This window comes from Brassica rapa, chromosome A04 (genome assembly GCF_000309985.2).
Source record: "Brassica rapa cultivar Chiifu-401-42 chromosome A04, CAAS_Brap_v3.01, whole genome shotgun sequence".
NCBI lineage: Eukaryota > Viridiplantae > Streptophyta > Magnoliopsida > Brassicales > Brassicaceae > Brassica > Brassica rapa.
Genome location: NC_024798.2, coordinates 16,100,991 through 16,127,823, shown reverse-complemented (window position 1 = coordinate 16,127,823; position 26,833 = coordinate 16,100,991). Strand labels below are relative to the sequence as shown.

The 26,833-nt window shown below is 34.9% G+C and overlaps 5 protein-coding genes, 2 non-coding genes and 1 pseudogene across 8 annotated transcripts; 3 read left to right on the top strand and 5 right to left on the bottom strand.

Moving 5' to 3' along the window:
* The first annotated feature begins 5,645 nt into the window (after positions 1–5,645).
* LOC103865022 (laccase-3) lies at positions 5,646–14,874 on the top strand. The gene is made up of 5 exons (XM_009142802.3): positions 5,646–12,773; positions 12,891–13,042; positions 13,124–13,368; positions 13,445–14,530; positions 14,610–14,874. Exons 1-5 carry the CDS (start codon positions 12,675–12,677, stop codon positions 14,738–14,740), a joined length of 1,713 nt encoding a protein of 570 aa, XP_009141050.1. The 5' UTR covers positions 5,646–12,674; the 3' UTR covers positions 14,741–14,874.
* A 179-nt stretch (positions 14,875–15,053) lies between these two features.
* LOC103865021 (malonyl CoA-acyl carrier protein transacylase) lies at positions 15,054–17,649 on the top strand. Of its 2 annotated transcripts, none has more exons than XM_009142800.3 (10): positions 15,054–15,404; positions 15,631–15,716; positions 15,807–15,873; positions 15,996–16,138; positions 16,412–16,460; positions 16,566–16,703; positions 16,786–16,866; positions 16,938–17,114; positions 17,169–17,294; positions 17,387–17,649. In XM_009142800.3, the coding sequence occupies exons 1-10, from the start codon at positions 15,120–15,122 to the stop codon at positions 17,447–17,449; spliced, it is 1,215 nt and encodes a 404-aa protein (XP_009141048.1). In that variant the 5' UTR covers positions 15,054–15,119; the 3' UTR covers positions 17,450–17,649. The 2 variants fall into 2 exon arrangements, with proteins under 2 accessions (XP_009141048.1, XP_009141049.1); XM_009142801.3 differs by having other exon boundaries at positions 15,058–15,404; positions 17,208–17,294.
* Positions 17,650–17,915: 266 nt separating this feature from the next.
* On the bottom strand, positions 17,916–17,986 carry TRNAG-GCC. Its single transcript has one exon. It is a non-coding gene; the product is annotated as a tRNA-Gly (tRNA).
* Positions 17,987–19,584: 1,598 nt separating this feature from the next.
* Positions 19,585–20,438, top strand: LOC103865020 (E3 ubiquitin-protein ligase RHA1B-like). The gene has a single exon (XM_009142799.3). The coding sequence runs from the start codon at positions 19,732–19,734 to the stop codon at positions 20,209–20,211; it is 480 nt and encodes a 159-aa protein (XP_009141047.1). The 5' UTR covers positions 19,585–19,731; the 3' UTR covers positions 20,212–20,438.
* A 272-nt stretch (positions 20,439–20,710) lies between these two features.
* Positions 20,711–20,781, bottom strand: TRNAG-GCC. Its single transcript has one exon. It is a non-coding gene; the product is annotated as a tRNA-Gly (tRNA).
* A 519-nt stretch (positions 20,782–21,300) lies between these two features.
* Positions 21,301–22,882, bottom strand: LOC103865019 (mitoferrin). The gene is made up of 2 exons (XM_009142798.3): positions 21,871–22,882; positions 21,301–21,785 (listed from the first exon to the last, which is right to left on the bottom strand). The coding sequence occupies exons 1-2, from the start codon at positions 22,642–22,644 to the stop codon at positions 21,579–21,581; spliced, it is 981 nt and encodes a 326-aa protein (XP_009141046.1). The 5' UTR covers positions 22,645–22,882; the 3' UTR covers positions 21,301–21,578.
* A 244-nt stretch (positions 22,883–23,126) lies between these two features.
* On the bottom strand, positions 23,127–25,119 carry LOC117133519 (annotated as a pseudogene).
* A 240-nt stretch (positions 25,120–25,359) lies between these two features.
* On the bottom strand, positions 25,360–26,373 carry LOC103865018 (mavicyanin). The gene has a single exon (XM_009142797.3). It carries the CDS (start codon positions 26,032–26,034, stop codon positions 25,456–25,458), a length of 579 nt encoding a protein of 192 aa, XP_009141045.2. The 5' UTR covers positions 26,035–26,373; the 3' UTR covers positions 25,360–25,455.
* Between the last annotated feature and the right edge of the window lie 460 nt (positions 26,374–26,833).

Sequence of the window (26,833 nt, the reverse complement as noted above, 5' to 3'; positions counted from 1 at the left end):
AAGCAGCCAACTATTGTTTTATTAGAAATCATCCTAAACAATCTATTACAAGACTTGCTTATCAGCTTTACACAGCCTGTTAATACCCTAACAGCTACTACTGAAAGATTCCTAATCTATCCAAATTTGTTTCTCTGTCGTCAGTACTTCATCAACTGCTTCAGCACGACCCAAGAACACTCCTAAGGGATGTTTGCCCTTCCTTTATAATAATAGTCAGTGTCTTATGGAACACACACGACTCCATAGCTCTTTTATAGTGATCTCCACGTTCCTGAAACCCTAACTTTCAAGGAATATGGATATAGACAACTTCCATATCAATAAGTACAGTTTATCTTCTTGAAATGCACTTATTCCTCAAGAGATAAACTTGATCCCCAAGTTTATCTCTTGTCTTTTTTCCACGGTATAATCAAGTTTATCCTACGTCAGCTCAGCATCTTGCGTCCACATAGTCTCCACCTCTCCGCATGCCTCCTGGTTCACTCTCTGACACACACTGCCTCAACAACGACTAGGTCAAGACATAAACCCTCAGTTTATCTTTCTCCATCTCAACATATCTTGCATCCACATGGTAACTCATCACTCCACATGCCTTATGTAGTAACGACTAATGCTTCTAACATCTGTGACTTTATCGTCTAGTTAGTCACGGAAGACTATTGACATCTACAAGCTCCACTTGCATGTCTTATTTCTAAAAGTTAAACTAACTGAAGGACATTCACCATACAAAAAATGGACGAACAGCAAAGAAACACACAATAAAATTTCAATCTTAGAATTCTTCAAAATTTAAGAGGTCATAAAACATAAATCTGGGTATAGAAAATACATACAAAAAGTAATGATCATGGTAGAAAATTCATCAAAAAAAAAAAACCTAGATGACATATGTAGAAAATGAGTTCCAAATCAGACATTGTACACAACTCGTATTCAGTTATCAATTGAACGTATATCAAAATTAAAGAACATATATTGTTCTAACAGAAAATGCTAACAAAATCGTGTGATTGAGCAATATAAATTTGATTGTAATCTGCTGGAGAATTTTCTGTTTTGTGAAAACTGAATAGCTAAGAAATAATCTTTAAAATATCTTGGAAAACTTAACAAATTGTTTTAAAATATTAACTAGATTTTGATTCGCGCTTCGGAAGCGCGGATTATTTTTTGGATTGTAAACAAAGTTTATGAATTAGTATTTTAGAATTGTTGTATATTATTATAATACAAAGTCATATTATATCGGAAAAAATGTTTAAAATTATATAATTTATCAATTAGTTTATTTAATTTATTGTATGTACATTCTTATGTAACTCTTTTTTAGGCATGGACATTGTATTGGACCTGGAAAACCAAACCAAAATCGACCCAGAAATATAGGTGCGATTTGGGTATGGATCCATGGAAAAGTACATTATTTTTTTGGACCCTCGGCTCTCTCTTCGAGTCATGGTCCTACCAGAGACTCAATCGGGTACCCCAAGTACCTTACATGTTTTGTGTATATTAGATATATTTGGATATTTCAGTTATGTTTTTGGTATTTCAAATTTTTGGGTTCGTGTTTTCTATTATAGTTTTGAGTTTCAGGTTAAATTTCAATTTTTTTTTAAAATATACTTCCGGTATTCTGGAAAAAAATTGGATATTTTTTGGTTCACCACGTCAGATTTCAGGGTCTTTTGGGTATTTGAATATATTTTTAGTATTTGTTTGGGTTTTCGGTATTTTCGTGTTTTGGTATTTTTTGGGGTTTTTGGGTTAAAAATATATATTTTTGTGTCCTAAATTCTCAAATCAATCCAGATCCATTACTTATCCAAAAGTTATTGGTATTTTACAGGTATTTTAATTATGGACCCGAATTGACTTGAACCCGAAAAACCCGAGTTGGACCCAAAAAACCTGACATGAACCCGGAAAACTTGACCCGAACACAAACCAAAATTTTTCAAAGACCTAGTTATGTCCAAATTAATGTTTAAGACCCGAAAAATCCAGACACAAAAATATCTGATCCGTATCCGACCCAAAGACCCAAATGCCTAAACTTACTCTCTCTCAATATTTTTTGTGTGGATTTTATAAGAGCTACATTTTTTGAATAGGTAAAACTTAAGATTTACTTGGCAGATTTTGATTTATCTAATAGTCTATATTTTGTAAGGTTTTTAAGAGTTTTTAAGAGTTTTTAAACTTATCTTAAATAACATATTTTATTATAAATTATTTTATAAAAAAATTGAAGTAAAATATGTAATTTTGTTTTTAACAGATGATTTGATATAGGTTTTTTATCAAATTTAATTTTGTAAATATTTTGAACTATATAATGTAAGATGACATAATATTATATGATGTATGATATTGATATGTGCTAACTCTTAAATAAATTTCAAAATATATTAAAGTTATTAAAGTTAGTGGATTTAAATAGCATATCTACATTATTCTTTTTTGTTAAAATATTTGTAACAATATATGCTATATATTGGTTTTAAAAAATAAGGTAAAAATATAAGAATAATCAATTCTGATATCTTTTAAATTTAGATGCCTTTGAAAATAAGGTATATTCTTAGCAAATATACGAAAAAAAATTAGGATTGATTTATTTTGATATCTTGGTTGTTACAAATTAACAACGTGATAAAAAAAATACAAATACAATTTCAAACACTTTTTGAAATTATACTAAATATTGTCAATATCTATTTTTAAGTTTGTTATAATATTGTGATGGATATACTGACTCACTTAAATGATAGATATTTAAACATTAGTGATTGCATGGCTCATTAAAGTCTTGTTATGATGTATAATATTGATTCTTCGATTTTTTTTAAATTTCCTAAACTGAGAAATTGCGAAAGAGTGGGCTGAGTGGCGATTTTTTTAAAAACATAGTATCGTTTTGGTTTTGAGATTCATATGTAACGTTTTTATAAGATGAATTTAAGGAATGTTTAACCTAAGACTGACAAATGAATGGCTGAGTGTTTCCCAAAAAAGAATTGCTGAGAACATTGTATATCACTTTTCACGGTAGAACACAATTCTATAAATGTAGATGGTGGGTTGAACTATTTCAGTTTTACATGTATATAACGTTATGTATTTCATTTGTTTACCACATGATGTAGAGAATAATTATATAAAATGTTTGTATCGAATGGTGCTGTGAAATTAATAGAAACAATGGTTTATAGACAAAACGTACGTATATATTTAAAAGGTTATAGGTTGTCGGTTTTGATTATAACATTTAAGGACAATAAACAATTATAGGTTTTATTAAAATGTTAAGAGAGTTTGATTTGGTTGCTATAATAGGGGTTATTTATAATATTTGGTTATATGTTATAGGTTGGGCTATAAAAATGAATAGGTGCAACAACCTTGTTTAAGTAGATTTTTTCAGAATGATTCTCTTTTAATAGTATAGATATGTATTTATTCAAACATATATTATCTCAAACATAAATTATTTCTTAATTTTTAGTTTTAATTAAAATTAGGATAAAACTGTCTTATCACATGTAAGAAAGTGTACTTTTCAGAAAATTAAAATAGAGATGTATTTTTCAAATTATAAATCATAAATAGTAGATAACCTTACATTTTCCTATTTTTAATCACCCCACATTTCCGATTCTAAATTCTAAAGATGTATATAACGCAGATAAACTAATATTTGAAATATTTAGATGGCCTTCTACATATTTTCTAAAAAGGGTTTAATTTTCTTAATGAGTTACCATTTTTGTGATAATAAAAGGATTTGAACATTCATGTCGTAATTCATCAAAAATTCTCGACAGACGATGGACAAGCCCAGCTAGCAGTGTGACGTTGGGGCGAGAGAACTGACATACGGCGATATTTACGATTAATTCTTGTAAACTACTATTTTCAAATTTATTTTTATCTAAATGGAATATAGTTAAGATTCTGCTTCCGTCATTGACTCATTGGTCAATGAAACTGAATAACTATAAATTAACATTTCAAAAGATAATGCAGAGTAACGATTTTAAAATGACAATGCAAAGTAACAATTCTAAAGGAAACTTAAAAACGAAGAGAAGGTAAGTTAGAGGAGTTACGCCCTCTGGTTATGCTTCCAAACGAAATTTATACTCCTTCCGTTTCTTAAAGTTATATATTATAGAGAAAAAAATTGTTTAAAAAAGAACCATTTTTTACTTTTTCAATGCATGTTTTATTAACTGATTGCAAACTTCAAAAAACTTAATTGCATTAATTGATTTTTTATTGGCTTAAAGTTATTAGAAAAAAATAAACACAAAAAGTTATGCAAATTTAATATATTTTATTAAAATATGTGAAAAATATAGAATATGGATCTTTTAGGAACATATGGAGTACTTAATTAGCATCACTAGAAAATGAAATACAGTGCTCCAAAATCAGGTGAATTAATTATTTTCTAATTTTCGAAGAATTTATGGAGGGATGATGGCTATGAGATTCTTTGGCATAACTAGAGTAAATTGGAGTATTTACGTTGATGTTATTAAATACTGCAATTGTTAGTTACTTTGACATTTATAAGAAGAAAAGTTTATAACTATTTTAGTAGATGATAGAATTACATAAGCATCATTGAAGTTGAATTATTGAAACAGTGTTTTGTCCTCATTTCCTAAAAAAAGAAATCTAGAAAACTTTTGCTATCACATGTCTCATCTCGATAAGACAAAAGTTACAGGATTTGAACCACACCATTGGTAACTAGTACGTTATATTCGATGTTAATTATGAAGCTGTTACAGTGAGATAGAATGGTCATGCATGTACCAAAATGTACGCGTAGGAATCTAGCTAGTACTCATAATTCTCCCATTCTCGGGGTTATTTTTATTGATTATTTCTCTCGAGGCGTTAACCCCCCTTAATGATAAATTTTGTATGAATTTAATGATGCTTAAGGTTTTGGTAAACCCGTTCATCAAATGATTAATGCCCGATAAAAAAGGACCAAGGACGTATGAGAGGAAGCTTCGTAGCACGGATGTTTCGGGCACCGACTACGTACGAGCGGCGCTGAAATTGATTAATTAAGAAAGTGAATACGCCTCGTGCGTGCCACACGATTTCTTTTTTGGTATTCACTTAGAGCATCTCCAAAAGAAACTCTATAACTCCAAATATAGAGTTTTTTGCTCTCCAAAAAGGAACTTCAAAACTTCAAATTTGAAGTTTTGAAGAGTGAAACTCCAAATATAGAGTTTCACTTTTCAAAACTTCAAATTTGAAGTTTCATCTTTTTATTTGCATTTTGGTCCTTACAATTATACATCATATTTATAATTCTTAAATATTTTTTTTGTTTATTGTTTTAATCCTTAAAACTTTTATATCTCATAAATATTTCAAATTTGTTATATAAACTTAAGTTTTACACATGAAATTAAATAAAAAAAATTAAAACAAGATTTATAATATTTTAAAACTAGAATTAAACAACAAGAATATTACAAAAAACCATAATAAAAACTTATTAAAAAGACACATGAAGACATAATTACTACTCAAATTTAAATATTATAACAACACTAATAGTCTGGTAAATTTGCTCCGGAACCTCCAAAATCTCTAAAATATTGTTCAACAAATTTTGTGTAACCGAAGATGATTGTTGTTGTTGCTCTTGACGCATTTTTCGTATGATTCTTTCTTGTTCAGATCGAATGTATTCACGAATATTAACGTCATCGATAGAAGCTAAGTTTTTTAGCAATATTTTATTTTCCTCTTTTATTTCTTTAAAAGGTAACTTTTTTGCTTCATTTTGCAGTCGTAATTCAATCATCTCATGACCTTTTTCCCTGCTTGTTGTACTTTCGTTTAAAAGATCAAGGATTTTTTTCGTTTGATGATATCAAACTATCAGCAGACATATTATGAGGATATCCGGTTTCAACAATTTTTGGCTCGTAATCTACAAATAAAAAATAAAGAGAATCATTTCTTACTTCGAAATAGTTGATCATATATGGGAGCATTATGGAAATAATTTTATGCAATAATGTAATATTTGCTTGCAGTTTAATATTTAATTATGTACTTTTATTTATAATTTTATATTTTAGTGTAAGATTTTTTTTTAATTAATATTTCTGTAATATTTATATATATGTATTAGTTATTTATAGAAGTTTTATGAATTTACATCAACTATGACAAACATAAGGATCATAGTGTAAAATATAAATAATTTTGAAGTTAGGTTTAAAGTTTTACTTTTGGAGAAGAACACATTGAAACTTCAAATATAAAGTTTTGGAAACTTCAAAATAGAGTTCCTTTTTGGAGATGTTCTTATGATTGAAGCTTAACTAAATATGAAACTAGAAAGGGTCAATTAATTCAAGAACGTGCTCTGTCTTTTTCCTCAATTGGACAACAGTACTAGTACTTCCAATCACGGTTGATCATAGACCGCATAATTAATCATGTAGTTAAATAAGGTCAGTCAAAAGGGTTAAACGGTTTTATAATCATTTGAGATCGAATTAACGTGAATCATAATAATACTTCACGTAGGAACCAGTTGGTTGTAAATATATTTTATACTGCATTCTGTAGACCATTTCTGCCGTATGTTGGGGAAACTATAATTGTTCTTATTAGATTTTATCATAACAAGAAAACCGATTTCTTTATGGTTGCTTATCATATCTCTATAATTAACTTAGTGATCACAATGCTAGGTGACATTAAAGAAATAAAACGTATGTATAGTATAGCTGTCATTTCGGTCAAACGGTTCAATGAATCCAAGTCTGTCAAACGTATGTATAGAAGTTTAACGTTAATTGCTGGAAATTTATTTCTAGGAAAATATAATGAAAATGTTATCCTGTTATCCCAAACATAAACACAAGTTGTTGGGAGCTATGTATGTATGGCGGACTTAGTTCTAGGAAATGTTTTCCTTGTCACAAAAAAAAAAAAAAAAGGAAATGTTTTCCTAGAAAATACTAATGAAAGAAAAAATTCCAGACAAATTGTAACTTGTATTAAGATAAATGTTTCATTGGTTCGATCTATAAATTAGTATGGCAATTTAATTGATTATTAATTGTACGAAAAAGACAAAACACTAAAGCAGATCTGAACTGGAATTACTTTGAATTCTACTATTAAAAAAGGAATTATAGATTCTGGAAAGATTAAGTTACAGATTACTAGATTTCGTAGTAACAATCAAAATATGAGACGTGATAGTGTTTAAGGGGGAAGAACCTGATGGTGTAACGACAAAATAAGAGGATAACATAAAGACTTTAGTTTAGATGTTGGAGATATCTCCAGTCGATATTCGATAACACACGTTGATTTAGATTTACTCTCGTGTATAAGATCCTTTCGGCCAGTCACAAAATTTTATAATCTTAAATGATATAACAGTACAGGTTGTTTCTATCTTCAAGCTAGCTAAGTTTCCGCGTCAGAAGAATCCAAATTAAAATTTAATGAAATTTGAGAAGATGTAGACATATAACAGCAATCATATATATTCACTTAAAATTAAGCTAGTTGTTTCTAAAATATATTAGCAATGCTACCTCAACATAATTTATATTAACATATATATTATGAATTATCTGTATATATGTAATAAGATGATATTTTAGTTAATTAATCTTAAAGATATTATTACATATAGGCTAACTAATTGATATTTATTGTAGTTTATAAGCTAATAATTTCATTTCCCATAGTGAATTCAAAAAAACTATTGAATATTAAATTTTGTTATAGAAACATCTTTTTAATAGCTCTATTAGTGTGAATAATAATGAAAAGAAAATAAACTGCACCCAATGATTTTTTCCATTGAAAATTCAGGTTCTTCGTGTATCATTTGGACGTATCGTAAAAGAGCTGATGCCTTGGTTACACCAGTGGATAAAACATCAGACCAAGATAAAAGAACTACAATAGACAAATCAGTTTAGGTATAGTTAACAAAGATTGATAAGACATAGTATAACAAAGTGAAAAATAAAGGAAAATTAAAGTATTTAATCGAGATAAGTAGGAAAGAAAAGACAGAGATGAAAACAGGGGTGAAAAAAATATTCAAGAGAAACCAAAATTTGCAGATAAAGGTCTCATATTAGAAGATAAAGACACACTTAGTAGATTATGAAAATAGAGTGCCAAACTTTATAAGAAAATAACCTTACCACTGGAACAATAATCTGTAAGCGAAAGGATTTCCAGGAAATGGATTGTTGTATGGTGAAGTTCTTTACTAGTCCAATTTCTTTTTAACTGAAAAATATGTATTGGTGTGTTTCTTACATATTGGTCAAAATATGTTTCTCTACCTTGATAACTCATTTGATTTCTTTAATAGTATATTTATTTTCACTTTGTACTGATCATACACACTCTTTTATTTGTTGTATAAACACACACTTATTTATTTATTAGATGAGGATGTATTCTAATCCAGTGTAGCATTTTTATTTTAAGAATTACAACCAAAAAGTCCTAGCTCCAAATTTATACTGGTTAAAATCGCCGAAACAATACATGAATACATCAATCACGCATGCACAATGTTTTGTGCATCTAATTCAATGAAAGCTTTAACAGATTTATACAACTGTTGGAAATCTTATTCACTGTTAGATATATAATCTCTAGTGCTATGCTTTAAATAATTATTTTGGGCTCTAGCCATACCAATTTTATGTGTGTTAGTTTGTCAACATGTTATATTTTTACAACTATTACAAAATTTTATTCAAATTTTATATATACTATCTAGTTTATATTTTGAATATTTATTTGGGTTGTAAATATACCCAATCTTGTGTTAGTTTGTCAATAAACCTATACAAAAGCATATTTTACATATGATTAGAACTAGCCTGCAAAAAAAAAATGAAACAAAGATTTGGTTGTCAATAAAAAAAACTGCAACGGCAGTATAAATTCAAATACTTAACGATTAATAAAGTTTTAAACCTTCAGATACATGGATGAAAAAACTAAGGATCATATTCCCCAAATTTATAACGTTTTTTCACAAAACTATAGCGTTAACTTTTTTGCTAAATTGTAAATATCATTAAAGAAAATGAAAAGTTTGTCTCTAGCTAGTAAAGACTCTACATATTGTTTCCTTGGCAAAAATTAGATAAAAACAAGGAAAGAAGTAGTGTGAGGATCTGATCTGAGAGTGTGGTCATCTGATCCAAATCGCCATTAGGCCTAAGAATGTACGCCTTGGTTGTCTCGCCGTTATGGTAGGCCTGATATCCCTGTCAACAAGCTTGAAGACCTGCTGAGGTGTAAGAGAGATGCTATTGTGATAGACAATGACATGAGTAACCAATTTTCTTAGAGTTCCCGGGGCAAGTGATTCTTGTCTCCTTGCTGTCGAGCCAAGCGATTCCAGTCTCAAAACAACCAAGCATGTTAAAGAACTACACTGCTCGTCTCATAGGCATCGTAGGAGACAACAAAGCTATGGAGATTATTGGAAACGCTTTAGTGGTCATAAGCGCAGGCGCAGGGCCTAACGATTTCATCTTAAAATTCTACGATATCCCCAACGAGGAGGTGTAAAGTATCCTGAGATATCTAGTTACCAAGAATTTGTGCTTAAGAGACTTGATCGTTAATGTCTCATAAAATTCTTCGGTCTAATTGTTCTGTCTTTTATATTTGGCTCGTTAGATTTCTCTCTCTCTGTTTGACAAAAAAAAAAGATTTCTCTCTCTCTTTTTTTTTCGTTAGATTTCTCAGTTTGTATATTTGACGTCTGTTCAGGACCTTTACGATTTAGGCTGCCTAAAATTTATTGTTGGAGCATCAATGGGTGTTTGCCGATCCAAATGACCACCAAATCGCAAACCACATCATGAGCAGAACTTGCTTGGAACAAGAGAACAAAGACTCAGTCTTATTCAAGCAGAAACTTAAGAAGAAATTTCCACAAATAGAAGCGTCTCTCCCAGAAAGCAAGTTTCTATACGTCAATGTTTATGACCATGTGATGGACATGATCCAAAACCGTAGCAAATACGGTATTTCTTCCTTGTTCCGCAAGTCATTATAATCTTTCATTAGTTGCATTATTACTAAATATGTCAAATTATTGCTAACCTAATTTGTTAAGAGGTCTACTCGATTTGGGTATGAGTTAATTAGTGATTATTTTTTTTGGATAAAGTTTGTGAGTTTTCAAGTTGGGGGGCTATTATTTTGGACCTGTTAAAGTTCAAATAAAACCTGCATCTTCCCAATACACATACTTACTTCAATTTTGATAATGAAATTGTTTCTTATAAAATGATAGTATATAGTAGATAATTAACTCATTTTAGACAGTATACGCAACGTTGGAAAAAGCCCAACTGTGTAAATATGTTCGTTCTTTAAGAACATGAAACACGCTATGTCTCTATCCAATTCAAACTACTATCTCATCGTTTTGTCAAGTGGTAGTCGAGATTTGAAAATATGGTTAAACATACTCTTGAAAATCTTCCTTCAAACAAAGTGACAGCTATTTGAAAAATTTGGATTTGGAATTTAACCCAAATAGTTTATCTGATACTATATTAGGCGGATTTGGATTAGACAGTGTGATGGCCATTCAAAAAATATCCACTCTATAATATTAAATATTTTGTCGGAGTTGATCTGATCAAATCGGAACGCGAGCAAAGAGAGAGAAAGCACAGAGAGAGAAAGTAGATCTAATCGAAGGGTCCGGTGTACGGCCAACGCGTGAGCGTGCGTGCCGTCGCCGGAGCCCTTCGCGCTCCCGCTGAAAGAGTTCCCCTGCCTTTTCAACGCGGTCTTCCTCTTTCGCTTTGTTGGAGCTCTGGTCCGGACCTCGTCCGTCGTCGACACCTCGGAGAGTGTAACGACATCATCGGTGGTGCTGCGGCTGGAGTAACGACGCGATTGTGTGGGGTTCGGTGTGAGGAAATAGGCTGTTTAGATTAGGGTTTGTTTTCGGGAGGTGGAGGTTTCTAGAGCTCCATCGCCGCCGGCCTTGTTTCCGGGAGGCGGAGGCTTTCTCAGCTCCGCTTTCGCCGGCTCTCGGGTTTACCTAGTTCTGTTTTAGGTCTTATTTTGGTTTTGTGATGTCGGTGTTGTTCTGATGGAGGAGCTCTCGTCTGAAGACGATTGATGCTCTCCGGTGGTATTTGGAGATGTTTGTGTGAAGCCTTCTTCTTGGTGGTGGTGATCAATGGTAGCGGAGGTGATCTCGTATTTGCGATTGATCTCTCCGATGATAGAATCTCTGTGTTGAAGGCGGTTGCAGTGAAGATGATATGGAGCTGTCGAGCTTGGGTGTGTACCGGTGGATCGATCAATGGATGTTTCACCGGAGGTTTGCTGGTTGCGGGAGTCTCGTTGTGGTCCGAGGCGGTGGCTCACGGGAGCGGCGGTGACCCTTTCGTTAGTGGATTCTAGGGTTTCAGATGTGGGCTTTTAGGCCTTTGTTTTATGTTTCTTAGTTGCCTTTGTGGATGGGCTTTGTAATATTGGGCTTGGCCCTTCAATTAATAATATAACTCTTGATGAAAAAAAAAAAATCTGATCAAATCGATATGGCATATAAAAAACAAAAAAAAAAGTCCTAAGGTAATAAATTTTAAACTATCTAATGTTTTGACAAAATCCAAATTTTATTATTATTTTTCTTTTTGATCAAAAATCCTAATCTTATTTTTCTTAAAATTATAACTGAAGACGTTGAACAAACATCTAGAATATAATATAGAAGTGGTGCGAGTGTGACTGCTACTGCGAGCATAGGTGTATGTGGAACGGCTCAAAAAGGTCAACTAACCATTTTGTTTAAAATTAATAATATCGGTAAAGGTTAGTTATGGATTTCTATACCAAATCCATACCACAAATTTCAACTCCCATCGAACCACTTCTTTCTTAGTTTGATCTTCACATTATTGGTTCCATTAGCTGACCCCATTGTCAATTTGAAGTGCTTTTATACGTAAAAATACCATAATCTTTTAAACATATTTTTCACGTCCAGTTCTAGCTGCGACTTGTTATGTTTCTTCTATAAATTTTCATATTTAGCATGGATCATTTCATATGGTTAGTCAAAAAGCTTTTGTAAATCTACAGAATTACATGAATTTATCAGACATTACCAAAGACAATTATATGGAAAGTGTAAAGCCAGTTTGCTTCCTGTAAGCAAGCAAGTTGAGTGGCAAAATGATTAGAGCGTTATGTTATTTAAAGTCAGTAATAACCCAAAAACTTAAAAAAAAAACCTAAAACTTACTGGAGTATAGGTGACATATATTGCGTTTATGTTTACGTAATTTACAAATTTTTATGCATGGCATAAAAAAAAATAAACAAAAGAATCATTGATAATAATTAGAGGATCCTAGTACCAAATTAGTCCAGTGGGTGCACCAAATCAACTAAACCATTTGTGTATAATCCTGTGTATAATAACAGTACCATATAGTATAATATAATATAAGTTTGTCAAATTGCTAACGAATTCACAAATAGCTCTGTTGCTTCCCGCTTAGTGTGTATAAAAACCACTCCTCCCCTTCCTCTAAACTCACACAACACATCCCTACACAGAGCTTCTCAATACATCAACAATGGAGTCTCTCCAGCGACTCTCCTTTGTATCCTTCATCGCCCTTCTTGCTTACTTTGCTTTTCTCGCTTCAGCTGAACTTCACGTCCGTGAATTTGTGGTAAGCTGGCTGTTCTCGTTACATTATAGCTTCTCTTTATGTTCTTTGCATTAATGAACGTACTTTATACAAACTTACTTGATGTTTTTGTGTTGTGTCCGTTGTGGATGACTTTAGATCGAGCCAAAACCAGTGAAGAGGCTGTGCAGAACTCACCAAAGCATCACGGTGAATGGTCAGTTCCCTGGTCCAACGCTCGAGGTCAGGAACGGTGACTCTCTAGCAATCACCGTCATCAACAGAGCTCGTTACAACATTAGCATTCACTGGTAACTAAAATGATTTCATCACCGTTATCAACAAACATATGTTTATGTTCTGCCTGTTTTTATACTCTGTTTTTGGGACAGGCATGGAATCAGACAGCTAAGGAATCCATGGGCTGATGGTCCAGAGTACATAACACAGTGTCCGATCCGTCCAGGTCAAAGCTACACTTACAGATTCACAATCGAAGACCAAGAAGGTACTCTTTGGTGGCATGCTCATAGCCGCTGGCTCCGAGCCACCGTCTACGGTGCTCTTATCATTTACCCTCGTCTCGGTTCTCCTTATCCCTTCTCTATGCCTAAACGTGACATACCAATTCTTCTCGGTAATATTTTATAACTTCTAATCATTCCATATATCATTTTTCATGATCACTAATAACATTTGTCATGGGAACACAGGGGAATGGTGGGATAGAAACCCAATGGACGTTTTGAGGCAAGCACAGTTCACTGGAGCAGCAGCTAATGTCTCTGACGCTTACACAATCAACGGCCAACCAGGAGATCTCTACCGATGTTCGCGAGCTGAAACAGTCCGTTTTCCGATTTTCCCTGGTGAGACGGTCCAGCTCCGTGTCATCAACGCTGGACTGAACCAAGAGCTCTTCTTCTCAGTCGCCAACCATCAGCTCACAGTTGTCGAAACCGATTCCGCCTACACAAAACCATTCACCACTAGTGTCATCATGATCGGTCCCGGACAAACCACTAACGTCCTCCTCACCGCGAACCAGCGACCCGGCCGCTACTACATGGCAGCTCGTGCCTACAACAGCGCAAACGCCCCTTTCGACAACACAACCACAACTGCTATCTTGGAGTACGTCAATGCTCCAACTAGACGTGGTCGTGGCCGTGGTCAAATCGCCCCAGTTTTCCCGGTTCTTCCGGGGTTCAACGACACCGCAACCGCAACCGCTTTCACAAACCGTCTGCGGTACTGGAAGCGAGCTCCAGTACCGCTCCAGGTCGACGAGAACCTCTTTTTCACCGTTGGTTTGGGGCTAACCAACTGCTCCAACCCCAACAGTCCGCGTTGCCAGGGTCCAAACGGGACCCGGTTCGCGGCCAGCATAAACAACCAGTCCTTCGTGCTACCACGAAGAAACTCCATCATGCAAGCTTATTACCAAGGCATGCCTGGTATCTTCACGACGGACTTCCCACCTGTTCCACCAGTCCAGTTCGATTACACCGGTAACGTTAGCCGCGGGCTATGGCAGCCCGTGAAAGGAACCAAAGCTTACAAGCTTAAGTACAGAGCTAATGTTCAGATTGTTTTACAAGACACGAGTATTGTCACGACTGAGAATCATCCCATGCATCTTCACGGGTACCAATTCTACGTTGTCGGGTCTGGTTTCGGGAATTTTAACCCGAGAACTGACCCGGCTCGGTTTAACCTGTATGACCCACCGGAGAGGAACACCGTTGGTACACCTCCAGGTGGTTGGGTTGCAATCCGGTTCGTCGCTGATAATCCAGGTAATTAATTTACTTAAATTATGAATTAAGCGAGTTAGCCTCAACCTTTAAACCATATAACTTTGTTCTAATAACGCAGGAGCATGGTTTATGCATTGTCACATTGATTCACATTTGGGATGGGGTTTAGCGATGGTTTTCCTGGTGGAGAACGGAAGAGGACAGTTGCAATCTGTGCAGGCTCCACCTTTGGATCTTCCAAGATGCTAATATAGATCTCTAAGGATTTGTGGGGGGTTTTGTTTTGTTTTTATTTTAATCAAAAAGGTTTGAGGGTCTTTGTTATGTGTTGTTGTTGAAGATCAACAACTGCTCTATTGAAAAGAAGTTCATCTTATGGTTTCCATTGTACTCTTGCTTGTAACTTTCCACGTTATATAGAACATCACCATTTTCTATTATTAAAAAATAACTAAAAAGTCACATAATTATAGTTCAACAAAAAGTTATGCACATTAAAAATAAAATATGTACAAATGTTAATTTTTACTTTATATACTTTTGAATAAACCAAAATATATTTGATTCTCCATCTAGCACAACCTTGGTTAGCTCCGCCTTGAGCTTTTATGACTTAACCCTTGTCTGAATGCGCTCACTGCTTCACCAACCTGCTATCCTACGCATTCCTCTCCCGGTTCATTCTCTAAACCTGCGCACCATGGCCACAGCCTCCTCCTCCTCCTCCTCTTCGTTGCTCTTCCCATCCGTATCTCTCAACAAACTCTCCAGCTCCAGGAATGCTTCCTCCCTCGGATTCTCCGTCACGCGATCTAGAGTTTCAATGAGCCTCTCCACTGAGTCTCAGACTGCGATCAACGACTCTTTGTTCGCCCATTACAAACCCTCCTCTGCTTTTCTCTTTCCTGGTCAGGTACCCACTGTAATTGAATTGAATCGTATGCTAACATCGAAAGTTTGAGTTTTTAATAGAAAAAAGTTCGAAATGTCGGGACTTTCTTTGGTTCTGCGATGCCCCTACACTGATAGTTTTGTCTAATGAATCTGATTGTAAAAATTCAGTTGAGACAGAACCATGTTAGATATTGTACTTGTAACGTTGTCGTGTAATGATTTTTTGAAATATACTAATATATAAGGGAGCTCAAGCGATAGGGATGGGCAAAGAGGCTCAGAGTGTTGCTGCAGCTGCAGACTTGTATACGAAAGCTAACCATATCTTGGGGTATATGCTCCCTTTGCTTGTAACTAACTATTCTTTTTTTTTTTTTTTAATTTAGTGAATAAATAATTTAAACTAAATGGTGGCTTATAGGTATGATCTTCTTGACATTTGTGTTAATGGACCAAAAGAGAAGCTTGATTCCACTGTCATTAGCCAGGTACATCTTTCTTCTTGTCACTTAAATCTAGCACAACTGAATCCTTTATCTAGTATTTTATGATGTTTTTCTATGTAAAATTATGTATGGTCTCTTAAGTTCTTAATTTCTCATTTTCTCAGCCTGCTATTTATGTCACAAGTCTAGCAGCAGTTGAACTACTTCGTGTTCGTGAAGGCGGCGAGCAAATAATAAACTCTGTTGATGTGACTTGTGGTCTCAGCTTAGGAGAGTACACTGCTCTCGCATTTGCTGGAGCCTTCAGGTTTGTTAGTCATACACCACTGTCTCGAGTCATCAAATACACCAAAATTAAGATTTGTGAGAAAACGAGAAAGTTACAAGTTAATCCATCTGTTTGATTGTAAATAGATCACTCAAAATCTGGTCTTTTTTTTATTGTAAATTGAGGACATGGTGGAAACCAAATCACAGAATTTCAAATGGTATTTTAAGATAAATTTTAGTTCGTTTCATTTACATCTGTGTGAAACCAGCAACCTTAGTTAGTTCTTGTTTGTTTCATTTACATTTCAAGTTTTGAGGATGGGCTTAAGCTTGTAAAACTTAGAGGGGAAGCCATGCAGGTAAGATTTTATACACGTCTTTCATTAGTTATGTCAAGTTTAGGTTGATGTTGTGCTTGATGTGACTGATCACTTAGTTTTTTTTTTAACTAAATGCCTTTTCAGGCTGCTGCGGATGCTGCTAAGAGTGCAATGGTTAGTATCATAGGGTTGGACTCAGAAAAAGTCCAGCAGTTGTGCGATGCAGCAAATCAAGAAGTAGACGAAGCTGACAAAGTTCAGATCGCAAATTACTTATGTCCGGTATCCAATACCATCTCTCTTTGCATTTAAAACCTCTAAAAAACCAACTGCGCCGTTCCATAAATGCAGTTTGGTATTATAGGGTAACTACGCAGTCTCTGGAGGTCTCAAAGGAATCGAAGTTGTTGAAGCCAAAGCTAAGTCATTCAAGGCCCGAATGACGGTAACCTCTCTCTCTCTTAATCCTTTTATCTTATGTTGAGGCTATAAGAAACATGGTTGTTGGGTGTGTAGGTTCGTCTAGCAGTTGCGGGTGCTTTCCACACAAGCTTCATGGAACCAGCAGTGTCGAGATTAGAAGCTGCATTGGCAGCAACGGAGATCAGGAGTCCTAGGATCCCAGTGATCTCCAACGTCGATGCACAGCCTCATGCAGATCCAGACACGATCAAGAAGATACTTGCACGCCAGGTATAAAAAAAAATCAATACATTGTGTTTACTTATTTTCTTGTGGTGGGTAAAGATAAAAACAAAGACTCAAAAGGGTGTTGAAAACCGCCAGGTTACATCTCCAGTGCAATGGGAGACAACAGTGAAGACACTCTTATCCAAAGGACTTAAAAGCAGCTATGAATTGGGACCTGGAAAGGTATTTGTTTTTGTTTTTGTTTCTAGCCTCGTAGATTGTTATAGCTTGAAGCTTCTTTTTTCGTCTAAGTTGTGTTGCATTTAAAACGGCAGGTGATTGCTGGGATATTCAAGAGAGTGGATAAAAGCGCCAGTGTTGAAAATATCAATGCTTGAGACTCTGGCTAGCTTTTTGTTCATGTTGTATTTTGAGTTGAGGATCAGTAATAAACTAATAATAAGTAAATTAAGTCTTATTATGTATGTGGAATCTCTCTGGTGTTTTCATTGTTTGGAATTCAAAGTTTTGTTTGTATCAAATATATATGTAACAGTTAGCACGATATATGTTTGAAATATTTTGATTTGAAGTTTCAGTTGATGAAAGATTGAAAGGGCAACACTTCATAGAAACTGTGTTCCACCTTTAAAAGATTGAAACGATACCATTTTTTTCAAAGATTGAAAGGGCAACACTTCAACAATGTTGTTACAAAATTGAAAAAAAAAAAACTTAATAACAACAGAAGATTTTAAAATTTAGAGCTCAGTCACATGGCATGTCATCTCCACTATCAGGAAGCTGCGAAGGACCCAACCAACGCTGAAGCCAATATCATCACAGCTCTTCGACAACAGATGTTGCACCAGCGGGGAATCGAACCCGGGTCTGTACCGTGGCAGGGTACTATTCTACCACTAGACCACTGGTGCTTTGGTGCTTACGTAAATTTTTATCTAGCAACAATTCTTAAGATGACAGCAACAGGTTGAAGTTGAACAAAGACTACTATTTAGCTAAAGCAGTGGTTACTTAATACAAAGACATGGGAACGGGAAGGAGAGAAGACAAGATAAGCATAGGATAAAATGTGGGGGACACATGTTAACAGCAAGCAGCGACAATACAGAAGCCAACATATTAAGCTGAAGTTCCGTCACGGCTGAACTAATGGAACCATGAAAGTGAAACTATATCAAGGAAAAACCACCGACAAAAATTGAAAAGAGAATCAGGATACATAAGAAAGTCACAATTAAGTAAAACCCTTCCATTGTAAAAACCAAAAGTAAACTATTGGAAGACAGACATATGTGGCCGTGGTTTCTAAACAATAATACAGCATTGTTACCTGGAAGTTAAAGCTATAATAAACTATGGAAAACGTTTCAATGTGATGCAGATAATCTCGAAGTTACCTCGAAGTTAAAGCTATAGTATCTTCCGGAGAGCTTAACCAAGACCTCAGGTGTGATGCATATAATCTTGAAGTTATAAGACGTCTTAATAGAATTAAATAATCTTCTAGCGAGCTTGTACTGTTGTACAAATACACATTCAGTTCAACTCTTATAGGAAATAAATAATAAACTAACATGTAGTAGCATAAGTTCTTAAATTGTTTTATAGATAGAAGAAGTCGAAATTTAGCGTTACGCCAAAACATATTACATAATTCTACTAAATCAATTAAAACCACTAGTGACTAAAGAAGATGCGGTATTGGAACATGAACGATAGGCATTGATGGTCTTGTTTAGATCTCAAATAGTTCTTTTATCCCTTTATTTTTTATAGAATTTAGCATTTCAATAATCCATTTCTACTAAATTTTAAAGAGGTAAATAGTATACCTTCAAATTTAAGAAAGCACACTATTGATTCTCTTAAAATATTATTCACTGTTTAATATTCCTACAATTTATATGTCTCATAATTGTATGAATAACTTTTTATATATCATATTTTAGTACTTATCATTATATATTTTTTTAAACTATTTTGATTAATAATATATTGTTGAAACTTTGTATATTATCTATAGTTATATTTTACTACATATTATTATATTTCTTAAAAAAATTATATTTTAATATATGTCAAATAGTATATTTTATTGATTTTTGAAATTTTAATGATTATATTTATATTTAATTAGTGATAATATTCAAGAATAAAATGTAATATATAAAAAATTAAAGAAAAATCGTTGGAGAGCCACCTCTTTAACCCTTTATTTTAAAGGTATTTTCTTTTCAAACAAAGGGATTGTTGAAAAATACTCTTAGAATTTGAATCTATATAATCACATAATGATTTTAAACAAAAGAATAAGCTACCTAGCGTGGATTTAGGATCCACAAAAAAGAATAATCTAGTGTGAATGCTAAACTAGAGCTCAACCCTCTTTTTCTTTGCCAACAAAGGAGAGCTCTACCATCTGATCTACACACCTATTCCACCTAACCAAGACAATAAAAAATAATCAGAAAGTAGTAAATTATACTAGTATATTACTGTCGTAGACCCACACATCATTGGTCCCCCCCCTCCCAATTGCTCATTTCATAGCCTTACTTGCCGTCTTCAGTTAAAATCCAAGCATCTATGTTTACAAATATTTTCGTCTCCGTAAACATCTCTTGCTCCATCTCTTCTCTCTATCTCTCTCTCTGCGATGGGTTTCCCGACGGGTATAAAGGAGCTTGAGATTCCGGATTACATATTTAACATTCTTCACGTCATCGGTTTCTTCAGAGACATGATCAACGCTCTCTGTCCTTACATCGGTTTACCCCATTTTTTAGACGATGGCATTCCTCGACCCGGCCCGATCGTACCCGACAACACGGCCATGACTCTCGCTTACGAGGTTTCCCCGGTTGTTCGTTTCTCGGATCTTCAGACCGATCTCGAAGACTGCTGTACGGTTTGTCTCTTCGACTTTGCATACGATGATAAAGTTAGACAGCTTCCGAACTGCCGACACGTGTTCCACAAACGTTGCATGGACCGTTGGATCGTCGACTGCCGCAAGATCACATGTCCGATTTGTCGAGACCGGTTCTTACCGGCCGAATATTACGCGCGGATAAATTCCGGTTTTGGTTCGGTTTGGTACATTGAAGAATCGGAAAGTAATAATATTCTACTATAAAGACCTTTGCATCTGTTCTTCAGATCTTGGTATCTGATCAGTATTCTGTGTATTTTTTTTTCAGTATTCTGTGTTAAGTTTTAGTTTTCTAACAAAAAGTTCAAAAGAAAAAAGTAGATTGTTTCATGGTAAAATTTTCTCACGTCTTCGTGATATGTTCTAGTACTGTATAAACGTGATGTGAACAATTCAGTGATATAAAATAACAGATGAATTCATTAGAAAAATTGAATTTTATCCTTCTGAATGGACTCGTTTAAGCTCATCTACTCCTTTTAGTATATAATCTCATAGAGACAAATAAAGATACAAACAGATATATATCTCTCTAATCTGAAAAAGCAAATCAGAAAACAAGCTTTAAAAAAAAGATATTTCATCTTAATTAAACAAAAAAGTAAGAGCTCAATCACATGGCAATGACATCCGAGATATCAGAGAAATGCAAAGGACCCAACCATTGCTAAGCCAATAATCATCACAGCTCTTCTACAATTATTGCACCAGCCGGGAATCGAACCCGGGTCTGTACCGTGGCAGGGTACTATTCTACCACTAGACCACTGGTGCTAGATGTTTGGATGTTTACTTCAAACGTTTTAGTACATATCAGATTTAAATTATTCTCATCTTTGTTGTTTATCTAGGAATGTTGTTTTGTCGTCTCTTCTTGGGTAGCTCGATGTTGCGGTTATTGGTGTAGTATTGTAGCCATGCTTGAGGAAGTTGGTGTTCTGAATATAGGCAATGTTGGAGACTGTGGACTTAATCTTCTTTTCTTTTTTCTTTTTTCTTTTCTCTTGTACATCTGTAGATGCTATTTTGTTTCATGTTCAGCCTTTTGAGTAAGAGATCTTGATTACTTCTCGTTCTGCAGGTCAGTCCGATCATTTTCTCGACTACTCCACAAGAATACTAGTTTGACTGTCCCTACCAACTAAGCTCTCAAGGGCCTGCTCAAACCTATCTAGATGCATCGGTAAATATATATGTTGTCACTTTACATGCCTCTGCAACATACTTACTTCTTCAAGCAGTTTAACATAATGGCATGTGAAGCAATTCAATGCAACAAAAGAACACACAACATTTTCATCAGAAAATTTGACTCTTTATCTATTCCTTTTAGTATATCTCATAGAAAGAACAAATAAAAATACAAACAAAGATCTCTCTAATCTGAAAAAGCATGGGGACTCTAATCTGATAACATTATTATTGCTTCAAAACAAATCATTATACAAACAGAGATACTACTCTCTAACGAGCGAGTGCGTTAACACTAACAACAACCAGCAGCTCTATGAAGAATCAATTTACCTGAATCAGGCAAGCAAATATAAGCCAAACTCATGTTTATATCTTCTTCAAGCTGTGTTCGAGTCGCCATTAACATCTTGAAATAATGATTTGACTGTTTCATAAGTAGACCAGCAGATCGCAGCTGCTGGAGCATGGAATAGCATTCTCGGCAGCCACCCTCTAGCAAGTCCTCTATAACCATCTTTCTTCAATATTGTCCGGAACACATCGCTTATTGAACCGCTCTTGAACCGGTCACAACCACACACACCCTGAAAACATCACCACAGACAAAACTATGTTTACCTATAAACTCTATAGACCAGTCCTTCAGAGTTACAAAGGTTTCAACTTTACCTGACACTGCAACTGTGTCTTAACAACATCAAGCGGCGTAGTGACAACAGCCGCCAACCCACCAGCCGCAGCACCCGCCGTAGCGTAAATCAACCACCCTTCCTCCTCCTCTCCGCCACCAACACGCTCCGGAGAAAACTCCCTCAACCCCCTCTTAACCGCCTCGTACGTCGCGAAATGAACCGCCGTAAACGGAGCGTTCATAAGCACCGTCGTCCTATACGAAGCGTAGAAAGCGCTGAACCCTTCCTCCCTCATCACCCTCCCGACACAATCCCAAACTCCCTTATAAGTCCCGTTCCCGATCTGCAGCCTCTGCTTAACCATATCCATCGGAGTGAAAACGGCGTCGCTCGCCACGGTGGCGCACACGCCGGAAACCGCGTGAGCCGCGGAGTTGTTGGGATCCCCGCCGGATAGATACTTCTTGGAGACTTCGTAGAAGGAGAAGTAGACGGCGTGAGCTGGGCCGGCGCCGAGGCCCATGGCCCATATGCCTCGGTACAGAGCAGATGGGCCCTCTGTTTTGATGATTGATCGGAAAGCTTGAGAGATTCCGACGGGCTTGATCGGGCAGGGGCGGATGGCTTGCATGTGGGTCTTGATGGTGTCGACTGGGAACATCGCCATGTGTTCGACGGAGCCGGCGATTGAGCCGGCGACCATGAGTTGCCAGAATCGGAGTCCGTGGGGTTGCGATGGGACGATGACGGCGGGGTGGAAATCCGGTGGTTGGGGGATTGGACGGAGGTCGTTGGATGATGTTGTGGCCATTGTTGAATTAGGGTTCCGAGATCAGTTCTCGAATCTGGAGATTGGAGAACTGAAATCTCCGACAAAGAGGAAGGTGGGGGCGGCGGGTAAACTAAAACTTGGTTTGGGCTTTTACATCCCTTTTATTTCCCCTAAGGATTTATTATGTCTTAATTTGTTTTAGATAACGAGAAAAAACAAAGGGAAAACTGACAAAAATATGTCTATTATATTTTTTTTAATCAAAAGCTTGTTTATTAATCTAGAACGTCTAATTTATTTTTTTGACTTAAATCCCAAATTTTTATGGAATTTATTTTTAAATACTATTATACATAGCTGGTTTTAATAAATTTAAATTAATAAAATATTAATTAAAATATTTTAATATATACAGTTTCTAGATAAGTTCTAGCTAGTGTCTAATTACTCTATTAAAATATAAATAATTCAACTAAGAATTTAGGAATCAATTTATGAATAGCGAAAAACAGTAAACATAATACATATAGAAATGAGGAAAATAAATATTTGGAATCATGTTAAATATTAACTAAAAATAACAGAAAAACTTAAAAATTCAAAATAAATAACTTTATATACTTTTAGGTGTCGTCTAACTTTTTTGGTTTTAGTGACAAATCACAAAAAAAAATTAAAATCTATAAAAATAAACAATTTCTTAAAATATGATTTAACTGATCCATACCAATTTAAATATGACAAATCTAATTCAGTTAAATTAAATTTAATATTGTTTTTTGTGAAAATTCACAAATTTGTCTTATTTATTTTTAGTATATCTAAATTTTTAATATTTCATTAAAATAATTCTCTAATTAACGAAATCAAATTCTAAATATTCAATGTAATAAATATAATAATTTTCTAATTGAATCTTCAGTTGTTTGATCAAGAATACTAATGAATTCTATAAAATTTAATCGACAGAACAGTCGTTTCTTAGAAGGTGAGTAGGGGAAAAACTAAATTTAATTATAAATAATGTTTTCAGTTTAAATTTAAAAGAGTATGTAATAAGATAAATATAAAATTTATCCAAAATTATGTTAAAGAAAACCTAAAATTCACACGTAGACATAAAAGGATCAAGTAGAACAAGAAAGGAAATAAAACGTTTGTGATTGATCTAATCAACCTAAGATGAGAAGAGAAAGTAGAAAGAATATGCTGAGTCCATTCCAAACAATAGATATTGAAGCTGCTCTATGTGGAGCTGGTGATGGACCTATCTGATACTGTGTACCATTACTAACTGGTGAAGGAGATGACGAAGATGTACTAGGTGATCCGGTCTAGGAACTGGAGCCGCAACATGACCCATTGAGACCGGAAAGACGAGGATTTGAAGTTTTTGTCCTATTTTGCAGTGACCAGGAACACCACATGAAGTTTTGGTATCCTGGTTTGGTTAGACTGATCCTATCAGACCCGGTTTGGTATATTGCTAACGGTTTAGACGGTTGACACAGCTCGAAATTATTGTGAGTGACTTCAATGACATCGTGAAAATCATTGTTGTATTCGAAAACCAAAGAGTCTCCTAACTTGAAAAGTTTTTGAAGAAGCCCAAGCTTCGTAATTGACGTTCGCCATGGTCCATCCGCTTGAGTCGCCTACTTTGTGTACGGTTCCTCCAAAAGAAACTCCAAAGAGAGCTAGAATCATCAAAGAAGTGAAGAAGGCGTTGCTCTTGATCAAAGCCATATTAACCAATGTTGTAAGTTCTTATATATTTTGCGATACGAGGGAATTAATTAACCACAACGAACGAACACGAGTTGAAAAGATAATTGAAGTTTTGAGTTTGTAAGTTAGGGAGGTATAGAGATCCTGGTGTAGCGCTTTTAACAATTTTCCTTTTCCGTTAATTTTCCTTTTCACTCAAGTTACTTAATATCAATACAGTAAGATATTATGTATAAATTTTTAGGGTAACTTGATCAAACATAGAGCTGAGGGAATAAATAATCAAGTTGTAAGGATAAAGCATTCTCATTGATGAGTTTTTTTTTTTTGAAAAGTTTCTCATAAATAAATAAAAAAAATAAAAAGAATGAGAGAAAGAGACTACAACTTTGAATTTTTTTTTTATATAATTTTGAGAACCTCTCCTAATATTTCTCACTATAACATTCATAGATATCATTCTAATATTATTTTTGAAGTAGAAATCTTATAAAGTTTTAACTAATATTGATGGCCAAACATCCATTAAAAATACTGTTTTGTTCATTATATCCGGCCGTATAGATAACCTTTTCTCTTTCTTTTTTTTTGTGGAAAATATATTTCTCTATAAATAGAAAACAATATAGAAAATCTTTTGTAATTAACAGATACTTCTTATAGTTGAAAAAAAGTTTATTGAAAAAATAGAAACTGCTATAGTTGTAAAGAACTCAAGCAAACGAGTAACTTGGTGTGCTGTTATCATGACATATTTGAGCATCTATCTCCCTATTGTACCTAACACCAACGCCGTTTATGAGAAAATTAAAGTACCTGAGATGACTAACTATAGGATTTATTAACTCTTAACACAAACACAATGATATATAGACTATGAAATTCGATAAGATAATCTAACATCAAACTTATCCCTAATCGTTAACATGAATGGTATCGTTTAAAATTTATTATATGAATAGTAAAAATTAAATTAAATTAAATCTGAATAACTTTTAATGGATACTAAAATTTGTTCACACCATATAAAACTAAATAATTATTATTAATCATCAAGAAAATACAAAAATAGAAAGATTCTTAGAGATATGACAAAGGAAAAAATATTATGCGAATGATCTATCAAACTAAGATGAAAAGAGAAAGTAGAAAGTAGCTGAATCCGATCCAAACACTAGAGGTTGCAGCTGAGCTATGTGGAGTTGGTGGTGGACCCATCTGATGTTGTGGAACATTATTGACCGGTGAAAGAGATGACGAGAAGGTAGTAGGTGATCGAACTGGTCCGGGAACTGGAGCTGCGACGGGAACCAACGAGGCTGGTAGGACAAGGATTTGAAGCTTTTGTCCTATGTCGCAGTGACTAGGAAACCCGCATATGAAGTTTTGGTATCCCGGTTTTGTTAGACTGATCGTATCTGATCCTGTTTGATATTTAGCTAATGGTTTAGACGGTTCACACAGCTCGAAATCATTGTGAGTGACTTCTGTGACATCGTGAAAACCGTTGTTGTATTCAAAAACCAAAGAGTCTCCGACTTGAAAAGTTCTTGAAGAAGCCCAGGCTTCATAATTAACACCCATCATGGTCCATCCGCTTGAGTCGCCCACTTTGTGCACTGTTCCTCCAAAGGCAACTCCAAAGAGAGCGAGAAGAATCATCAAAGAAGTGAAGAAGGTGTTGCTCCTAATCAAAGTCATGATCGATGTTTTGGTTCTTTTTTTTTTTTTCTGGAACAAAAGAATTAAACGATGTAAGGACAACAAGTTTGAGAGAGATCTGTTGAAGTTTTGAGCTTGTTTTATGGAAATTAAGAGGGGGTGGTAGAGTGTTTATATAGAGGGTTTGGTGCACCGCCTTATTTTCCTTATTCGTTTAGGTTAATGCAATTTCTCGTTTTTACTTACCTTTTCCCTCAAGTAATTACAGACTGAAAACTTTGAAAGTATTCTCATATATTTTAAATCGAATATTAAATTGTATTATTTCAGCTTTCCCTTTTCTCTCTTGTTTGTTGTCGTAAACTGCCCTTTCAATATTCCTGTTAAATGGGAAAGGGCAGTTTACGACAACAAACAAGAGAGAAAAGGGAAAGCTGAAATATTCCTGTTAAATAGGAGAACGCCTCACGCGCCTGTGCGAAAAATCTCCCAAACTGAAAACCACTTCGTTTCACCTCCTCCGTCGCCGTCTACGGCGCCGGTCACCCCCTGCGGCCATGGCAAAAAAGAAGCCACCCAAAGGAAAGCCACCAAACCGTTCAACCACTCACCCCTGCTCTGCCTCTCGCTCCACCTCTGCGTCCAAGCCTCGCACTGTCTCACCACACGCTGCTGGCTCCGACTCCGTTACTGGAAAGGTCGATCCTGACTTTTCCCCAGTCAAAGATGCCCAGACTACTGCTACTGTAGTGGATCTGGCCATGGAGATTGAAACCCCCAATCTCGAAAACCTAGCTACAGAATCGAATGCTGTACCTAGACCTACAATTCCCGACAC

What these genes read in the sequence shown, in the direction of transcription:
- LOC103865022 (XM_009142802.3), top strand. Translation starts at nt 12,675, where the DNA reads ATGGAGTCTCTCCAGCGACTCTCCTTTGTATCCTTCATCGCCCTTCTT. An exon ending in TACAACATTAGCATTCACTG is followed by an intron (nt 13,043 to 13,123) that starts GTAACTAAAATG and finishes TTTTTGGGACAG; the next exon opens with GCATGGAATCAGACAGCTAA. An exon ending in GTTCGTCGCTGATAATCCAG is followed by an intron (nt 14,531 to 14,609) that starts GTAATTAATTTA and finishes CTAATAACGCAG; the next exon opens with GAGCATGGTTTATGCATTGT.
- LOC103865021 (XM_009142800.3), top strand. Translation starts at nt 15,120, where the DNA reads ATGCGCTCACTGCTTCACCAACCTGCTATCCTACGCATTCCTCTCCCG. An exon ending in CTTTTCTCTTTCCTGGTCAG is followed by an intron (nt 15,405 to 15,630) that starts GTACCCACTGTA and finishes CTAATATATAAG; the next exon opens with GGAGCTCAAGCGATAGGGAT. An exon ending in CATTCAAGGCCCGAATGACG is followed by an intron (nt 16,867 to 16,937) that starts GTAACCTCTCTC and finishes TTGGGTGTGTAG; the next exon opens with GTTCGTCTAGCAGTTGCGGG.
- LOC103865020 (XM_009142799.3), top strand. Translation starts at nt 19,732, where the DNA reads ATGGGTTTCCCGACGGGTATAAAGGAGCTTGAGATTCCGGATTACATA.
- LOC103865019 (XM_009142798.3), bottom strand. Translation starts at nt 22,644, where the DNA reads ATGGCCACAACATCATCCAACGACCTCCGTCCAATCCCCCAACCACCG. An exon ending in AGACACAGTTGCAGTGTCAG is followed by an intron (nt 21,786 to 21,870) that starts GTAAAGTTGAAA and finishes TGATGTTTTCAG; the next exon opens with GGTGTGTGTGGTTGTGACCG.
- LOC103865018 (XM_009142797.3), bottom strand. Translation starts at nt 26,034, where the DNA reads ATGACTTTGATTAGGAGCAACACCTTCTTCACTTCTTTGATGATTCTT.